Source organism: Neurospora hispaniola (genome assembly GCF_033458365.1).
Source record: "Neurospora hispaniola strain FGSC 10403 chromosome Unknown B0T23scaffold_1, whole genome shotgun sequence".
Classification (NCBI taxonomy): Eukaryota; Fungi; Ascomycota; class Sordariomycetes; order Sordariales; family Sordariaceae; genus Neurospora; species Neurospora hispaniola.
The window spans coordinates 452805-469402 of NW_026944406.1; the positions used below are offsets into that span (position 1 = coordinate 452805).

The 16598-nt window shown below is 49.7% G+C and overlaps 5 protein-coding genes across 5 annotated transcripts; 4 read left to right on the forward strand and 1 right to left on the reverse strand.

Moving 5' to 3' along the window:
* Window positions 1–3411: 3411 nt before the first annotated feature.
* B0T23DRAFT_368631 (uncharacterized protein) lies at window positions 3412–4784 on the reverse strand. The gene is made up of 2 exons (XM_062836460.1): window positions 3963–4784; window positions 3412–3830 (listed from the first exon to the last, which is right to left on the reverse strand). The coding sequence occupies exons 1-2, from the start codon at window positions 4335–4337 to the stop codon at window positions 3444–3446; spliced, it is 762 nt and encodes a 253-aa protein (XP_062696453.1). The 5' UTR covers window positions 4338–4784; the 3' UTR covers window positions 3412–3443.
* On the forward strand, window positions 4118–5940 carry B0T23DRAFT_2147 (Thioesterase/thiol ester dehydrase-isomerase). Its single transcript, XM_062833624.1, has 3 exons — window positions 4118–4827; window positions 5317–5487; window positions 5556–5940. The coding sequence occupies exons 1-3, from the start codon at window positions 4429–4431 to the stop codon at window positions 5913–5915; spliced, it is 930 nt and encodes a 309-aa protein (XP_062696454.1). The 5' UTR covers window positions 4118–4428; the 3' UTR covers window positions 5916–5940.
* Window positions 5941–7951: 2011 nt separating this feature from the next.
* B0T23DRAFT_433760 (uncharacterized protein) lies at window positions 7952–8897 on the forward strand (the record flags this gene model as incomplete). The annotated part of the gene is made up of 3 exons (XM_062840464.1): window positions 7952–7999; window positions 8056–8352; window positions 8428–8897. 3 exons carry the CDS (start codon window positions 7952–7954, stop codon window positions 8587–8589), a joined length of 507 nt encoding a protein of 168 aa, XP_062696455.1. The 3' UTR covers window positions 8590–8897.
* Window positions 8898–9165: 268 nt separating this feature from the next.
* B0T23DRAFT_296775 (uncharacterized protein) lies at window positions 9166–9579 on the forward strand (the record flags this gene model as incomplete). The annotated part of the gene is made up of 2 exons (XM_062834292.1): window positions 9166–9238; window positions 9308–9579. Coding segments are annotated over 2 exons (345 nt in total), but the record flags the coding sequence as incomplete, so codon positions are not given.
* Window positions 9580–11152: 1573 nt separating this feature from the next.
* On the forward strand, window positions 11153–14203 carry B0T23DRAFT_2216 (glucose-repressible alcohol dehydrogenase transcriptional effector). The gene is made up of 2 exons (XM_062833739.1): window positions 11153–12722; window positions 12778–14203. The coding sequence occupies exons 1-2, from the start codon at window positions 11609–11611 to the stop codon at window positions 14043–14045; spliced, it is 2382 nt and encodes a 793-aa protein (XP_062696457.1). The 5' UTR covers window positions 11153–11608; the 3' UTR covers window positions 14046–14203.
* Window positions 14204–16598: the final 2395 nt, after the last annotated feature.

Here is a 16598-nt window from a genome sequence, read left to right on the forward strand (position 1 = left end):
TATATAGTATTATAAAGTAGTAATAATATTAATTTAGGTTAGGTATGGGCGAATAGTAGGAGCGGATTCGGTTAAAATATAGATATAATATAATAAAGGCGGTAATATAGTATAAAGAAGAAAGAAGGGAAGGAAGGAGAGAATTAGGTCGAAATTTCCTTTATAGAAATATTTAGGCAGCCCGGGATAATATAATTAAGGAAAAATAGGATGAAAGACTATTAACTGTAGAGAAGCTATAGTAGGAGGACGAAGGAAGGACGGTTACAGGCTAGAGTCGGGTCGGCTATGTATATAATATAAATTTATAGCTTCGGTTATAATAGTGAGGTTATACCGAGAGGAAGGAAACCGGGAAGGTACAGAGCTAATATAGTGCTATTGCAATAGCGAAGCGGAGGGTTTTTACCCGGCTATTACAGTACGGTTTTTCCTACCGACTACGAGCGAAGTAGTACCGCGTGCCCACTGGGCGGACTATGTATATAGTTAGCGTGTATAAGACTAATAATAATATAATTACGCTACGGTCTCGCTATACTAGCACTAGATTGTACTTCAAAATATAATTTATTGAATATACTTAAAACCTTACGAAAATAAAGGAAGGTCTTCGGGTTACCCTCTATAATACTAAAAGTCTATACGGGGGGTAATTTAATTTTATAGTTCCCAAAGATAACGTAAGTATTAAGGACCTTATAAAACGCCCTACTTTACTAGTAAATAATAGGGTATAATAATTTTTATAACCTTTATTAATTAACCTACTAATAGTATCAATACTATAACTAAGTAAGTAAAATCCTATCCGGAAAGTTACGCTTTAAACTATTATAAATAAGAAAATCAACACTTTCTTATAGGCGGATACATATTGCAACAAATATAATCCAATACAATAATAAAACCATTCAACCAGGGCATAGAACGTACAAAGTCCCATACGGATTAAGTCTTTAAATTGACCCCAATAGCCATAGAGAAACTACTTTATTATAAAAATACCTTGCCAACCGTATAAATTCATAAGGATTAGTTATCTCTATAGAATAAGGAGGTTAATTAAAAGCGCCGTCACTAAAATCACGACCTTCCTTTATACTAGATAATAATGATAATGAGTTTCCAATGCGGTAGACTATATTGTAGTAGATTACTGGTGTTATTATTAATATACGTTAAAATATGGGGTATGGCTGCGTTGAGTGTTAAAAAGTGGATTTCTGAGCATTTCCAGCTATTTCGAGGAGAGAAAATGAAGTATAGTATTTTTAGAGAAATATATGGATTTAATTGGTTATTTGTGAGTTGTGGAGCAAAAAATTTATTGGAATTGATTTTGCAGCAATTTACTAGCAAATCTGTTACTGACCGCTTCGAACAGGGTTCAGTAAAAACGGCCAGTAAGGTTTACTGGCGGTATTTACTGGTTTGCCGAACGCGCCCTTAGTGTAGTGTAGTGTAATGTAATGTAGGTGCTTTCTCAAACAATTCCAGAAACCACTTCTTGCAAGCAGCAGCAGCCCCGCCGTCTTTGTCTCTCGGTGATATCGGAGGACTGAGACCGGGAGGGGATTTTGGAATGTATTTTGATTTTCCAGTACCGGTCCGTACTCCCGAACGTAAAACTCCACCGTCCTTGTTTCGCGACGGACGACAAGTTGGTGTTGAAGGCGAAATTGGCTCGCTGAATCTCAATGTTTGTTTCTTCTCCTCAAAGAAACCAAAAAAATAAAAAATAAAAAAGAGCCCTAATGTGAGGCGATGCCAACGGTCGCGGCGCGGCTTGTTTTCGTTGCTTTGCTTTTAGGGCGAGCTTTCCACAACGCTTTGTGTCTTGTTCGTTTTTCGCTTGCTGAGGCCGGCGCCCCCTGTCCAGTGTCCGCAATCCCCCTCCACCCCCTGGCTCAGGGGTAACACACACACTACTGTGTGCACTGACGAGATCTCTCACTCAATTCACCCTGCCCAGGGAAAATCACACACACACACACACACACGGGCGGGACAGTGAAAAGCCAAGTTTGTAATGACTTTTGTGTGTCCGTGCCTGCGCCTCGCTTCTGGACCGGACTGGATTGGACTGTGGTCGGCCTTCTCGGTCCGTTACACCATCTGGTAATGGTCTGTTCTCGTACTAGCTAGCGTTCTAGCGTAGTAAAAGGCATTTCCGGAGGTCTAGTATAGGTACGGTCTCGTGAACTTTTTGTTCTGGGCGTTCGTTTCTGCTTGTGTAGTGTAAGGCCAGGGCCAGATCCAGAGCAACGGAGCCACAAGGGGAAAAGATTGTATGTCTCGGGACAAGATTATGTCTTGGTTGAGAGACGAGGTGATGCACACACCGTGTGTGATGTGTTCGAGTCAGAAAAGGGCAGCGGTGCGGTCTTGTCCGGTAGACCTTTGTAGACTACAGCTCCGCTTCATCAGAGGAGGGGTCACGCGAGCAGCGCAATCAGCATGTGAGCGGGTTCTGAAGGCTGCCTCGGTTGTGCCGAGTATGACGACGGTGACGGAATAGACGACTCGCTTGTCCAAGTCTTTTTCATCGCCCGAGTTGCTTACGAATCGTGGAATGGAACATCTTTGAAGGTGGAAGATCAGTCTCGTCCTTAGTTTTGGCTACCGCAATGTCGATCTGGCTTCAGGGTCGATTGTGTCACGTCGAACGGGATTCGATGCGGCTAACGCGACTGACCGCGGTTGTTGACCACCTTTGATAGGTTTTGAAATCTCCGATCCACAATTGCTTCTCTGGCGGTTGGGTTTCAGCTTCGGAGAAAAGAATGAAGCGATAAGAAGTATGATCTGAATGAAGAAGCAACGAAGAAACCTAGGCTCGAGGCTGTGGTCGACCCTGGAGAGGAGCTCCGACCTGAGCCTGGAAGGGATCCTCCGATCAAGACGGACTGAGAGGGTACTGCTTCAAAGGCAAAAAAAGAAGCTCCGATGATAAGAAATAAAGGGCAAGCGAGGATCAAAAGGACGGTTATAGATAGGTGTATACGTCAACAACGGGGTCGCAGACGACGACCTCAACCTTGCCCTACGACTCTCACATCTCTTTCGAGATTGACACATGATTAACAAATTGGCAATCAACTTGCAGGCGGCCACTTTGTCGCCTCCAGAGCCGGGTGACGAATCCTGTGGTTCGGCCATTAATGTGCATGCTCACCTACCTACCCAAGGCGCAATGTTCGCTCATCGAGGTGTTATCAAGTAATCCCATGACTCTGGTTCTGGCTAGATTCGGTCGTTCGCCGGCCTGTCTTTTGCTTAAATGGAAAAGCCGCGCTCTGCAAGATTTTCCCCGCACTTTTGGTCGTCACGGATTGGCTGTCTCGTCGAGGGGTGGGTGGGCGAGTCGTGGAATGCTTCCCAACTTTCCAGCTTTCCAAACTCCAATCCGCCTGATCATTGAACTTCTTTCTTGGTTAAGGTCAGAGCACGGTGTTGGTTCGGACAGAGAGGAGAAGGCTGGTCCTCTCTCCTCCAAATCCCCTTGTCTCATGACTATCATGATGTTGTAGGTATCTTGCGAGAAACTGAATTGAGGGGGTACAGAATCCTGTGAAAAGGCACAAACGGATGTGCCTCAATTGGAAATCTCGCAGCGCGGCAAGTGACGGCAGGTTCGAACCTCGATAACCCGCATCGACATGTGTGACATGCGGAACATCTGGTCCCGTCAAGCCTGGCAAAATTATATGGTGAGACTGGAAGGAACCGATCGACTGACTGACCGATTGCTTCAACATCCTGTTCTCAAACGCGAGGACCCTGAACTTGAACAGCCTTTCCATGCGCCAAACATAACCTTTCAACAAGTATATCCTCTATACTGGTTATATCTTACGGTTAGGGTAACTCGTACATCTTCACTTCGCTGACTAATGGCTTGAGGTTAAGCCGGGTACCCTGACCCGACCTGATGCAGATAAGCACTAACAGCCCCATAGACCGTCGTCGTCGTCAGACTGCCATTGCGAATCCAACACTGACGATGGCTTGCCATACAAACAATTGCTGGATTTCCCATTGGAAATATGACCACACTCCCGAGCGGCCCAGGTCTTCTTGGTATTCCCAGTTCTCTGGACGCAATCGGCCCAAGTGCCCATCATCCCATCTGTTAGGTAGCGGAGCCCCACCCCGGCTAACCCCGCTGCCGAGAATGACGGGCTCGATCTACCGATTGACGACGACGGCCAGGCCGAGGCCCGGATCACCGGATTGAACGTCAACCGAACCAACTCCCATTCCTTGGCTCCGCTCCGCTCACTTACAGCATCTTGATTATTGATCACATCATGAATTGAGTTTCGCATTCTCATCCTGCTCAAACTTACCTCTACTTGCCGTTTCTGATTCCTCTCACACGTCCCTTAACTGCTGCTCCGTTATCGCAGTCATCGCAACGCAACCATGCCGCCAACTCTCCCCGTTATCCCACACTCCGGCCGGTATCTTCTCACCCGCACCATCACCCAACACCTACAAAGAACCACCACCAGCACCACCCGCCGCATCTCAACATCCCCTTTCCTCACCACCCATCACCACAGCAAATCCCCCATTATCACTTCCCTCGACCAACAAATCCCCAAACCCCCACCCAAGAAATGGATCACCGACCTCCCTGCCCGCCTGGGGAAATGCATCATCTTTGGCTGTTCTCCCTCTCAGATTAGAGATGCGTCGGTGATCTTGAGAGCGGTGGCGACGGAGTGGCGGGGGTTGTTGGCGGGTGCGGAAGGGTTCTTGACGGGCGGGAGGAGGGGAGTGGATTCGCGAGAGGTGGTCTGGGGGGAGATGGATAGTTTTGTGAGTTTGTTCTCCTCTTTTTTTTTTTTTTTTTTTTTTTTTTTTTTTTTTTTTTTTCCCCTTAGTTGATGAAATTTGGGGGATGTGAGGGCGGGGTGGGGAGAAAAGGGGAGGGGGAAAAGGGGAAGAGGAGATGGAGGATGGGTGGGAAGGGTCGGAGAAAAAATGGGACTGGAAGGGGGAGTTGGGAAGTCATGGAGGAGATGGGGAAGAGAGGGGGGTGAGAAAGAGAGAAAGGAGCGGATATGGGAGAACAAATCGGATGAGAATATATTGGGAGATGTGCAAGGGGATGGATGATCGAGAAGAGGGGGGTGATGGCGGAAGGTGATGGATGGGAATGGTCGAAAGGTGGATGTGGTGAGAAGGAAAAAGGGCAGGGTGAAAAAGAAAAGAATACGAAGGGCAGAGAGGAGAGAGTGTGAAGCAATACAGCTGGATTAATGGGGCGCTAAGTACATCAGGATAAGAGCTAACGAGAAGCAATAGGGCCACGTAAACAACGTCAACTACTACCGCTACGCCGAATCCGCACGAGTCAACTGGATCACCAACTTCTCCGTGCACGTCGACCCAGCTCACAGGCAAGAGTGGGCGGAACTAATGCAGCCAAAGGCCATCGGTCTAATCATGAAGTCCCTAAAGTGTGATTTCAAATTCGTATGTCCTTTTCCCCTCCATGATTCCCTTCCGCCTTCAACCCCCCTCCTCCACTAACCCTCCCCCAGCCAATGGTCTACCCCGACCGTATCTCCGTCTACCACCGCCTCTCCACGCCGCCCCAGCACGGACAAACCAGCTTCCACCTCGACTGCATCGTCCTCTCGCACCAACATCGCCGCGCCGCTGCCCGGCTGGAAGAAGACGTCGTCATCTACGACTATCGCAAGGCAGGCAAGACGGCCATGCCCGAGTTTATGTTGACTCAGTTTGAGAAGACGTGGAAGTTGCAGCAGGAGGAGACGATCAGGGCGCGCAAGAGGATATGGGAATTGATTGCCGGAGTGGAGAGGTTAGAGAGGGAGACGTGGGATCGAGAAGGTGCGAAGGAGGATATGGGCAGTGCGGTCAAGGGGTCTTCGTCTTGAATAAGGATGACGGGAGCGACATAGGACTGAAATGTTGAACGGAGATGGGGTTATGTGGCTGGAGAAGGGGTTTGGATAGCAGGTAAGTGAACGATATCCGTGAGTTCCATGGCGGAAAGAATATGCTGACAGGGACACGGAGAAGAACTGATAGTAATAGAACTGTAACGCCACCACTTGAAAGTCGAAATGTTCATGTTGGGTGGGCTGCCCGATTCCAGCATGTGAGCTGATAAAGAAGGGAAAAGAAGATCCGCAGCGACAGCCGGTATTAGGCCTCTCTCGAGACAACTTGAATCCCACTTACAAGGCCAACGGAGACTGACTGATTTTTCCCGACTTTCTTCAGGCTTGGTCTTAGACATTGCAATCGGCTTGTATTGAAAGACGCAAAACTTTCTGTTATACCAGTCTTCCATCCTGACTTTCCTCATCATCTCGTCCAGACCTTTTATCAGCGATCGGTCCTGGATGTCCAACCTTGATTTGACTACCACTCGTCGACTCGCTAGACATCAAGACCTTCAGCCTTGTAAACATCAACATCGCCACCAACACGCTCTACTCGACATTCTTTGCGGGTCTACATATACCAACCGGTCATGCTGCAGGTATGAACCTGCTTTCAAGGCCACTTGTTTCCGACGAGATATCTTGCTGAATACAAGTACATGTGGTCACATCTAACTCACAGACCATCCACACCGCCACCATCCCAGCCATCGTCTGCAGAACTACCTCGAACCATTACGGTTATATGTCTTGCTACGGCATTACGAGTATCCTCGCCTCGAAGTTCCGGACTAAGGAGCCCTAACACCACCGCCGATATGCCGATATACCGATGACACTAGCAAACACGTCACTCAATACACTGAAAAGGAACAACACCACCGTACCGCAGCGACTCGAGGAATACAACTTGAGCTTTCCCTGGAAAACAGGCAGAATCTGCAAGCATATGTACTAAGATAATCATACTTCTCTGCCCACCAGAAACTTTATGCAAGACGTTGATTTGGAAAGTGTCATTTTGGAACTCGGTAGGCGGAAAAGAACCTCAAAGCCGAAGAATCCAATATCGGGGCTCGCAAGCTATATCCAACAATTTTTTTTCTCTGGCATGAAATGCACATATTCGTGCAGTGTGCTTACAGATTCTGCCTGATTTCCAGGAAACCTAAACTCGGGGGCGGATAGCCCGAGCCTTCGGATACAGACGACTCCGAAGCTCAAAGGGCGCGGCTGGCGCCAAACGGTGGTCATACTGCATTGGCTGCACGAAAAAGCATACCCGCCCCAGCCCTGGATATGCCGTGTATGTGGTGTTTTGATCACAAGGAACAAAAATTGGTCGTGCATGGCAACATGGATCCTTCACCCGAACGTCTGGCAGTCATCATCAGCCTAAGCCAGACAGTCTGTGTGAAAAACAATTGCCACATCTTTCGTGGTCCTTTGGCCCGTGTTGCGCGTCTGGAATCCAGTTTTCACGCGATCAGCCTGGTTGAGGAAAGTTCATACCGCAGAAGATGCATGTACAAACCCATCTTCACAGTCAACAGCCTTGAAGCAGCAGAGCGGGCCCTGAATAATGCAGGTAGAGTGAGAGAAGAAGCATGGCATTGCTTTTATTTATTTTTATTTTTTATTTTCCTTCGGCACGCATGCGATGCACATACGCCGCAAAAATATGGAAGTCCTTCGGATTCCATTTTTCTCTTACGCATCTTGCCTTCGTGGCCTTTTCCAATGGCCGTCAGGAATTGTATAAGAACTCGCTCCTCCCCCCTTCTGGCAGTTGTGTTTTTTCTCCATCATCATCATCACACACACACACACTCCAGACCTCTTGACCACTTCTTCTGTTCTCATCAACAAAGAACTTTACCACTCCAAGACCTCTTGATCACTTCTTCTGTTCTCACCAACGAGCATATTCAACAAGAAAAGCTTTTGCCGTTTCCTCGTGCCATCTACTTCAACAACAGTATTCGCCCTACCAACTCGAAAAATCCAACTGGAAATCAGTCAAAATGTTTTTCCCCAAGATCCTCATCGGCGGCGTTTTTGCCATGCTCCAGGTAAGCTCTTGGTCTACTGCGATCGAAACCAAAACACCCACTAACACTCTTTACAGATGCAGCCTGCCGCCGCAATTCCTATCAATGCCACCGCGATTTCTACCTCTGCCAACGCCACGATGCCAGCCAGCATGACCCTCGCGCGTCGGATCATCGATGTCGACACGGTCGACTGTCATGACGAATGGTATCAGGAACCGGCAGTCCGCACCAAGATTGCCATCACAAAGTTTATCCGAGAGGGCATGGAGTACCTCAGACATGTCGCTGGCGTCCCCAAGCTCGGTCCTGGTTCCAACAACTGCGAGCGGGTCAGCTGCTCAATGTCGTCAGCCATTGCCTGGTGCAACCACGTATGTCCTACCACATGAACCTGAATAACGATAAAAAAAAAATCATCTATTGATCCCTTACTTACTTCTTCTCAGGACCCCGACAACTCAAACGAGCTCCCTTCGTATGAAACGATTGCCGAGGCCGCTGAGATCATCCTTGGGTGGTGCAAGGCGAGTAAGAAAGAATTGCATATCAAGGGCCAGGTCTATTCGAAGCAGAAGTGGAGTGTCATTATTGAGGGAGATGATTGCTGAGACGGGAGGTGCGCCTACCTATCCTCTAGACATTTTTACGACAAAGGCATGAGGAGCATGGGCATTATCTATCCGAGTGGGCGTCAGTTTTGATCACGGGTTCATGCATTGTACAGGGCACAGGTTTGCCAGGACGGAAAATGTTAGGTAGCGACCCCAGGATCAGACGAGGTGGTCTTTTTGTTTTGTCTGGTCAGTTTTTGGGTCTTTGGGTCTGCATATAACATATCTCACGAAACAACAAGCTGAGGTGGAACTTGGATACCTCCGTCCACCGGAGAATAAGTTCCACTTGTCATATCAGTCTTCGGACACGTCGAGGTACAATTGATCTCCTTCTTCTTCTTCTTCTTCACCCTGAATTGCCGTAACTCATGACGGGCGTTGAACGTGGGGATATTCGACACTACCTCTAAGGTATGTTTGACCTAAAAAGATGTAAGAAGTGAAAGTCTTTGTTGACAATAAGTTTTCCATCACACATCAGCTTCAGGAACACCACAATTCCGGAAAAGCAATCCAGTGCGTACCATTGCGTCAACACCATTACCTCTATCGTTACCTTATGACAACTGAATGCACAGCAGCCGTCCTCATCGTATCCTCAGTCCTTACCTCCGGGTCTGTTCTGCTCATCTCCCTAATCCAGGTTTGTTCCGAATCCCGTGCAATTGTAGTTTTAGCGGACATTGACTTACATCTACCTTATGGGTCGCAGGTTCTTCCTTATCGCAGCAGTGCCAGCTGCTTCGAACGAACCTCGACAGCCCCATCTCCGGCTATGATATCCAGGAAATTGTCTTGGCACTTCAGGCTGCTGCGGGCATTTCTGCCGTCCATGTCACGAGAACCATTCAGGATGTCATCCAGTATGCGGAGAGAGTCAACCCTGGATCCCACTCCAAATTCACCCTCACCCAGCAGCCTCTCAAGGACGAGAGATTCGAGGTCAATAAGTTCAGGTTCTCCTTATTCCCAAGATTGGAAGACACAACGGCACGACTGACGCTATCTGTTAGGACGAAGAGAGCAAGGAACTTGACAGCCATGTTAGCATTGCGGAGGCTAGGTACTCAACAGCTTATTGATAAAGGTCGAATGGGCGCCTTTGTTCGTTATCGGCCTGATCCCCTCAAGGGCCATTGGAATGTCATCATCCAAAGAGAGAATGGTGCAAGAAGACAAGTTGTCGGGGAGCGAGTGAATGCAAGGCGACAGATAGGGAAAGAAGAAAGAAGCAATGATGTGGACTAATGGGGTAATAAAGTCGATAATCAGCGAGTTCCGTCTGATATCGTCATAGGCCGTGGCCGGCTGGAGTGGATTGATGACTCCCGTTTTGATGCTGATGGTTCAGTTGAGACTTTGTTATGATGGGAAGATGTGCAATTCCCATGGACAGCCATGAATTCTGTTATCTTCTGTTGATCAAGGCACCCATCAGTTTGAGGCGTTAGAAAGGGCGACTACAATACGGTGCCGGTTGACCATGCCAGCCCTTGCCAGCCATTGCCAGTAAGTGCTGGCCAGAAAGGGGCCCGTGACAGGTGGCAGCTGGTCATAGCTCAAAAAGCAAGCACACGGACAAAGGTCCGGTAATCACGTGATGCAACCAATGGGCATTAGGTAAGCAGGGCCACGGTGGAGGCTGCTATCTCTGCAGTGCGGTCTGCGAATGGAACTCCATCCAAAGGCGGGTCCGGCTGCGTTGCGCGAGAGGAGGGACCCAGTTCTGGCTGAGACACCAACCACAGCCCAGGAGCCCCGACCAGTCAGGCTAGTAATGACATGACCTGACCACCAGCGACCGCCGCCGCCGCCGCCGCCCCCAGTCCACACACCACAACCAACCCGTACACTACACACTACACAACAACAGCATCTTCACACGAGTATCCATTGACGGGCGCGACACCCAGCAAACACGGTTTTATCGGCCGAGTATCGACAGAGGACGCATAGTGTACACAATCATTACCGTACGTTTTTGCCCTCCAGTCCAGTCCAGACTCCTTGGCTCCGACCTCCATCCATCCAGCCTTGGCCCAGACCAGATACCAAGGTAGCCTCGAGCGACGGGAGTGGGAGACTTGGTGGTTAGGTTGGCAAGTCAGTGTGAGAGTGGAGGAACAGCCGGGTGCCACCCAGCCAGCCCGGCCACGGCAACGGCACTGCTCCTATTCCCACCACCACCACCACCACCATCATCGAGTCTACCTCCAGTCTCACTCACTCTCTCTCTCTCTATCTCTTTGGATCAGCTGCTAGTGCGGCGCATCGCATCTTATCTGATCGTGTCCACCTTCTTGTCCCTCCCTGGCCTATTCTTACCACGAAAGACCAAGCTCCTCTTCCAGCCAAGGTGGTGATATTCCTCCTCTCTGCCTCACCAACCACACGTGACACACCCCCTTTGCTCGTTACCAGTCTGATTCATGAACTAACTTTCGTCTCGTCCATTGCGCTCGTGCTTAGGCTTGTGCTTCTAAATCACTACATGCGATTAGACAACCGTTAACTTGCGTCGATCGTCGAGCTTGCCTCTTGCCCCCCCCTTCTCAACTCAACCACCCTCTCCGAGAAGAATTGAAACGGAACCCACCCGACTACCACTTACACCGACGACGTCACCTTCCTCTCCCCGAGACGATCGACGGTTCAGCGAGTACTCACCGCGCGCGTCAAGACAACCCCACGGCACTCCACGTGCGGTTCCTCCTTGCGCTGCTACGACTACTACACTAGCTCGTGCCCCCCGCTGCCTGCTGTGCTGTTGCGCTGCTGTCGTTGCCGGATGGCCGTCTGAACGTCTGGCACCATCCCCCGCCAACGGCAGACGCTTAGGACACTGCATCCATGCCCGAAGAAGAGACTGCTGTGCTCCATGCCAACTTTGCTTTTCCACCTCCCGACAACATCGACTACCCGAACCTGGTCGACCCAGATAGCTGTTTCACGCGCGACCCTCGCGCCCGACCCCACCACCTTCACAGGCCTGCTCGCCATTCGTCGTCGCTAGATGGCAGATGGTCACCGCTATATGCAGCAGTCCTTCTTGACCCCTCTGCCCACCCAGTTCGCCTCTAACAACCACCTCGCGACGGGACTCCTCCTGAATTCCCTGCTCAACCAGTTTATCGCCGACCCCTCCGCCGCCCAGCAGCAAGCCGCCGCCCAAGCCAACCCCGCCCACAGCTCTGCGACCCAAATTAATCGAGGCATGTACGGCCAGAACCACCCGCAGGGGCACAACCCCCGACTCAATGGCGCCGCGCCAGGCCGACAACCCAACATGCCCATGTTCTACAACCACGTACCACAGCAAGGCCATCCACACCAGGGGCACAATGCGCACCACCAGGTCCTCCAGGCCGGCCACTCGGGGCATGGCGCGAGGAACGACCTGATGAGCCATTCGACCTTCTCGAGCGGCATCATGGGCAACGCCAGCCCTTACACTACCAACAATCTCCAGAACGGCCACTCGGTCGCCGCTAGGGGCGGTCCGGCTGAGCAGCCCGCCAACGAGCATTGGCAAAAGCAAATGCGCCTAAAGGAAGAGTCGGATCGCGCACATTCTGCAATGACGGAGCAGCACCAACCTCATTACTACGCGCGGCTTAAGGCGCCCGAAAATAAGGGGATTGGAGGAGCCCTGACTGCGGGTGGCACAAACGCCTCGGGTGACTCCGAGGAGGAAGTGAGGAGAAGACCCTACCAAGTGGAAAAGAGGAATAGACGACAAGACTGGCACAATCTGGACATGAGTGGTCAGGGCCTGCGCGCTCTTTCCTCGGCGCTGTTCAGCTATGACTTCTTGGTAGAGCTCTATATCGCCTCCAATCGATTAACGTTCCTCCCCGCCGAGATTGGCAAACTGCGTCACCTCAAGATTTTAGAAGCGTCCAACAACCTACTATCCGAGCTTCCCCCGGAGATTGGCATGTGCACCAGCCTCGAGAAACTGCTTTTATTCGACAACCAAATCAGAGATCTGCCCTACGAATTGGGCTCCCTTTACAAGCTGGATATTCTTGGTATTGAAGGAAACCCAATCAACCCGGGTCTCAGGGAAGAGATCGTGGAACGTGGAACAAAGAGCTTGATCAATAGCCTACTTGAACAAGCACCAGGTGAGTACCACATTTGTAGCTCGTAACAGCTGTCAAGCTAACGCGCTTATTGCAGTTCCTCTTCCTCCCAGTCCTCGGAAACCCATCGTCGTACAAGAAGACGTATCGCCCAGTCTCGAGCGGATCAAGGTGATGACCTGGAATATCCTATGCGACAAGTTTGCGACAACCACCATGTACGGTTATACGCCTACGGGAGCGCTCTCCTGGGAATACCGAAAGGAGAGGATTCTCCAGGAAATACGGGACAGGGACGTGGACATGTTGTGTCTGCAGGAAATTGCTACGGACGTGTTCAGGGATTTCTTCAGCCCGGAGCTGGCTCAGAATGACTATAAGGGTGTGCACTGGCCACGGCCCAAGGCCAAGACAATGAACGAGAAGGATGCGGCAGCAGTTGATGGATGCGCCATCTTCTACAAGGGAAGCAAGTGGATCCTGCTCGACAAGCAGCTTATCGACTACGCCAACATTGCCATCAACCGTCCGGACATGAAGAACCAGCACGATATCTTCAACCGAGTCATGCCCAAGGACAACATCGGCATCATCTGCTTCTTCGAGAGCAGGCGCACGGGCGCGCGCGTCATTGTCGCCAACACGCATCTGGCTTGGGAGCCAACACTAGCCGACGTCAAGCTTGTCCAGACGGCTATTCTTATGGAGAATATCACCAAGTATGCCGAGAAGTATGTCCGCTGGCAACCCCTGAAGGACAAGCGCGGCATTCAGATCCCGCAATCCGTCTCTGTCGAGAGCGACATTCCAAAACCCGAAATGCCCGAGCCGGGCCCCTCGCAGGAGTACCGCTCCAACACGGACATTCCCCTCATCGTCTGCGGCGATTACAACTCGACGCAGGAATCCTCGGTTTACGAGCTTTTGTCCATGGGCCGCGTCACGCCCGAGCAATCCGATTTTGGAGGCCACCAGTACGGCAACTTTACGCGCGACGGCGTCGCCCATCCGTTTAGCATGCGGTCCGCGTACGTCCATCTCAACGGCACGCCCGACGAGCTGTCCTTCACCAACTACGTGCCCGGATTCCAGGAAGTCATTGATTATATCTGGTACTCGACCAACACGCTCGAAGTGGTGGAGTTGCTTGGCCCTCCCGATCAGAACCATCTCAAGAGGGTGCCGGGTTTCCCTAACTACCATTTCCCCGCGGATCATATCCAGATTATGGCCGAATTTGTGATTAAGCAAAGGAAGGGCGAGAAGGTCAAGGTTCTTCATGGTGGCGGTGGCGGCGCATCAGGTCAGCAGCAGCAGCAGCAGCAACTGGAAGGTGGACAGGATTTTGGATCTGGTTCCAAGTAGCAAGCTGGGTGAGGGGTGTAGTGTGGAAGGAATGGAATGGACAAAGGAGTGATTTATTTTGTGCTTGGAGGTTGTGTTGTGTAAATGTGATGTGGATGATACGTACGTACGATAGAGGAAGAGATGGATGGATGGAGTTGGGAGGAAGTGGCAAGAAGAAAGTAGGTTTGGTTTGGTTTGGTTTGGTTTGGTTTTTGCAAGTGGAGACTTGACTTACTTCGGAGCAATGAATGAACTTTCTTGTGATGTTTGTTTCAGTCCAGTTTTCAAGTTCAGTGTTGAGTTCATACCGACAGGGCGAACGGTTGTCAAAGTCTATCTTATAGTTTGGAGCGGTACTACGTAGTTTTGGTAGCGGTTGTTCTTTTTGTTTTGTCTCACTCGCTTTTTTTCAACGCTACCTCCTTCTTCTTTTTTGATTTTGCCTTCATTGTTTCCATGTATTATGGTTGGATGTATGAGGAAGGGTCGTTTTTTTTTTTTTTTTTTTTTTTTTTTTTTTTTTTTTTTTTGTCCGTTACGCATCTTGGACTCGCGTAGGTGAGAAGCATAAACCATTTTCTTGGTAGAAAGTACCTACAGGCAGAAGGGGGACGAAGTTACTAGACCAGGTCTTGGGTTTTACTATGTAGACACTTTCCGGGGATTTGGAAGGTGGTGGTGATATACTCGGTGTTCTGGTGGTTGATTTCACTGCTGCTTCAAGATGATTGATTACCTAGCGAAGAGTTCCATTTGTACCTATCTTCACGCGCCATGTTTTGCTCGGCCTGCATTATGTTGTTGCTCCTTTTGGGTATCTCGACGTTTTGATGAGTTATTGCTATTAATTACTACCTAGGTAGGTTCTACCAGATTTTGTCCCATCTTTACTTCCACCAAGATCTATTATCCTTCCTCAACAATCAAGTGTTCTTCGCTAAACCTCTTGATAAACCCTCCATGACATCGACTTCAATCATGAACTAGTATGTCTAACGACAGCAAATTCCTCGCCGAAAGTCTTTTCCACCTACACGTATAGGTACCTACCTCTAGTGAAGCTGGTTCCAAGTATATGCGTCCATCATATGTTTGCTTCTAATAATTCACTGGGCAGTATGGTAACTCGAAACATTCAGAATCCCGGGCTAAGACCCACGTCAGTCTGTTTGCCCCGAATATAAGCCGAAAGGCTCGAAATGAGCGTTTCAACTTATCGACTTGACGCGTCATTGTTTTTTTAAGGTAGCTGTGGAGGTGCACAGGCAACCGGGCGATCCGGGCGATTCAAGGTAGCAGGCATTGAGAATATCGAAAGGGTTGCCTAGGTGAGAGGTATTACCTTCCGCATCACGCCTTTTGGAGGAACAACCGAAGTTACTTAGTCTGTCAGTATGGTGTCTGGACTGTGTGTCTATCCTGTCTAAAACCAGGAGCGGCAACGGGAGCGGTACCCGTGCAGCTGGCGGTTGATGGTCGATTCGCAGTACATATAATATGACATGACATGCACCACATCAATCTTGGTGCCTTGTCACTGCCATGAACGCTCATGTTTGATTTAATCCTTCATTGACATTGAACTAAACCAAGTCAGTCACCGTAACCAATCTCGAGTCGCTCGTCTGGAGCAACTAAACCGGGCAGGTACAACTAACTAACTTGTTGCCCGTGTGACCCGCCCCTCACTAGGTAGGTACCTGGTCATCAGGCTGCTACTATTGTACCTATCTTCTGAATTGAATCGTCAGGCAGGTACCTTGGGTAAGTGACTTTCAAGTGCTTCGAGGCAGCAGCCGCGCACTCGTGATTGGTACCTAAGTAGGTAGGGAGGTAGGTAGTCACCCCTCTTCGTACCTTCCTTCCCTTTGACTCAAAGAAGAACCCAAAAGAATCGCGGGGTAGCTTGACGGGAGGCTAGGCCTGGATTGGAGCTGTCGGTATGGAAGACCGAGTACGCGTATCTGGAACGAACTGAAGGTTACAGGTAAGTACCTCTAGGCAAAATAGTATCTGCAATATTAGAGGGAGGGAACTGCCGGGTGTCATTCGGTCGGTATGGGATCCGAATGACTGCCAGTCAACTTTGGGGATGACAAAGACGTCAAATTGTTCATCATAAGGAAGAACACAATCGACAATATTCTAGTCAAGTCCCTGATAGATATCACCACAGCACACTATGATGCCTCATTCGGCTACCGGCTTATGCCAAAGCATGCCATCGCCCATCGGGGTGGGTGTCGCGTGTTATTGAAAAACTCCACACCCCGTCCAGGGCCGTCCAGGGCTCACAGGGTTAATGCCAGCAATCGCAGTATTTCGTAAACCCTTTAAAGCATGCATGCACACATAGAGGTAACTAGATCTTGGTGAAACGCCGCCGCCGGCTTATGCTCCGGACAAAGAAAGGCTACTAATATGGTGCCTGAATGATATTGACCTGTCGACAAGGTGCGGACGAACATAGAGGGAGGTAGCTACTTACAGTACATGGAAGAAAACCGTCAGTCATGATACACCGGGTAGAGAGATATTAATCGATCACATCGAGATCCATCGTCATATAGG

Excerpts from the sequence above, each read along its gene's own strand:
- B0T23DRAFT_368631 (XM_062836460.1), bottom strand. The coding sequence starts at position 4,337 with ATGAGAATGCGAAACTCAATTCATGATGTGATCAATAATCAAGATGCT. Across the intron at positions 3,831-3,962 it reads AGTCTGACGACGACGACGGT|TTGTTGAAAGGTTATGTTTG; the intron begins CTATGGGGCTGT and ends TAGAGGATATAC.
- B0T23DRAFT_2147 (XM_062833624.1), top strand. The coding sequence starts at position 4,429 with ATGCCGCCAACTCTCCCCGTTATCCCACACTCCGGCCGGTATCTTCTC. Across the intron at positions 4,828-5,316 it reads GGGGGGAGATGGATAGTTTT|GGCCACGTAAACAACGTCAA; the intron begins GTGAGTTTGTTC and ends GAGAAGCAATAG. Across the intron at positions 5,488-5,555 it reads TAAAGTGTGATTTCAAATTC|CCAATGGTCTACCCCGACCG; the intron begins GTATGTCCTTTT and ends ACCCTCCCCCAG.
- B0T23DRAFT_2216 (XM_062833739.1), top strand. The coding sequence starts at position 11,609 with ATGGCAGATGGTCACCGCTATATGCAGCAGTCCTTCTTGACCCCTCTG. Across the intron at positions 12,723-12,777 it reads CCTACTTGAACAAGCACCAG|TTCCTCTTCCTCCCAGTCCT; the intron begins GTGAGTACCACA and ends CGCTTATTGCAG.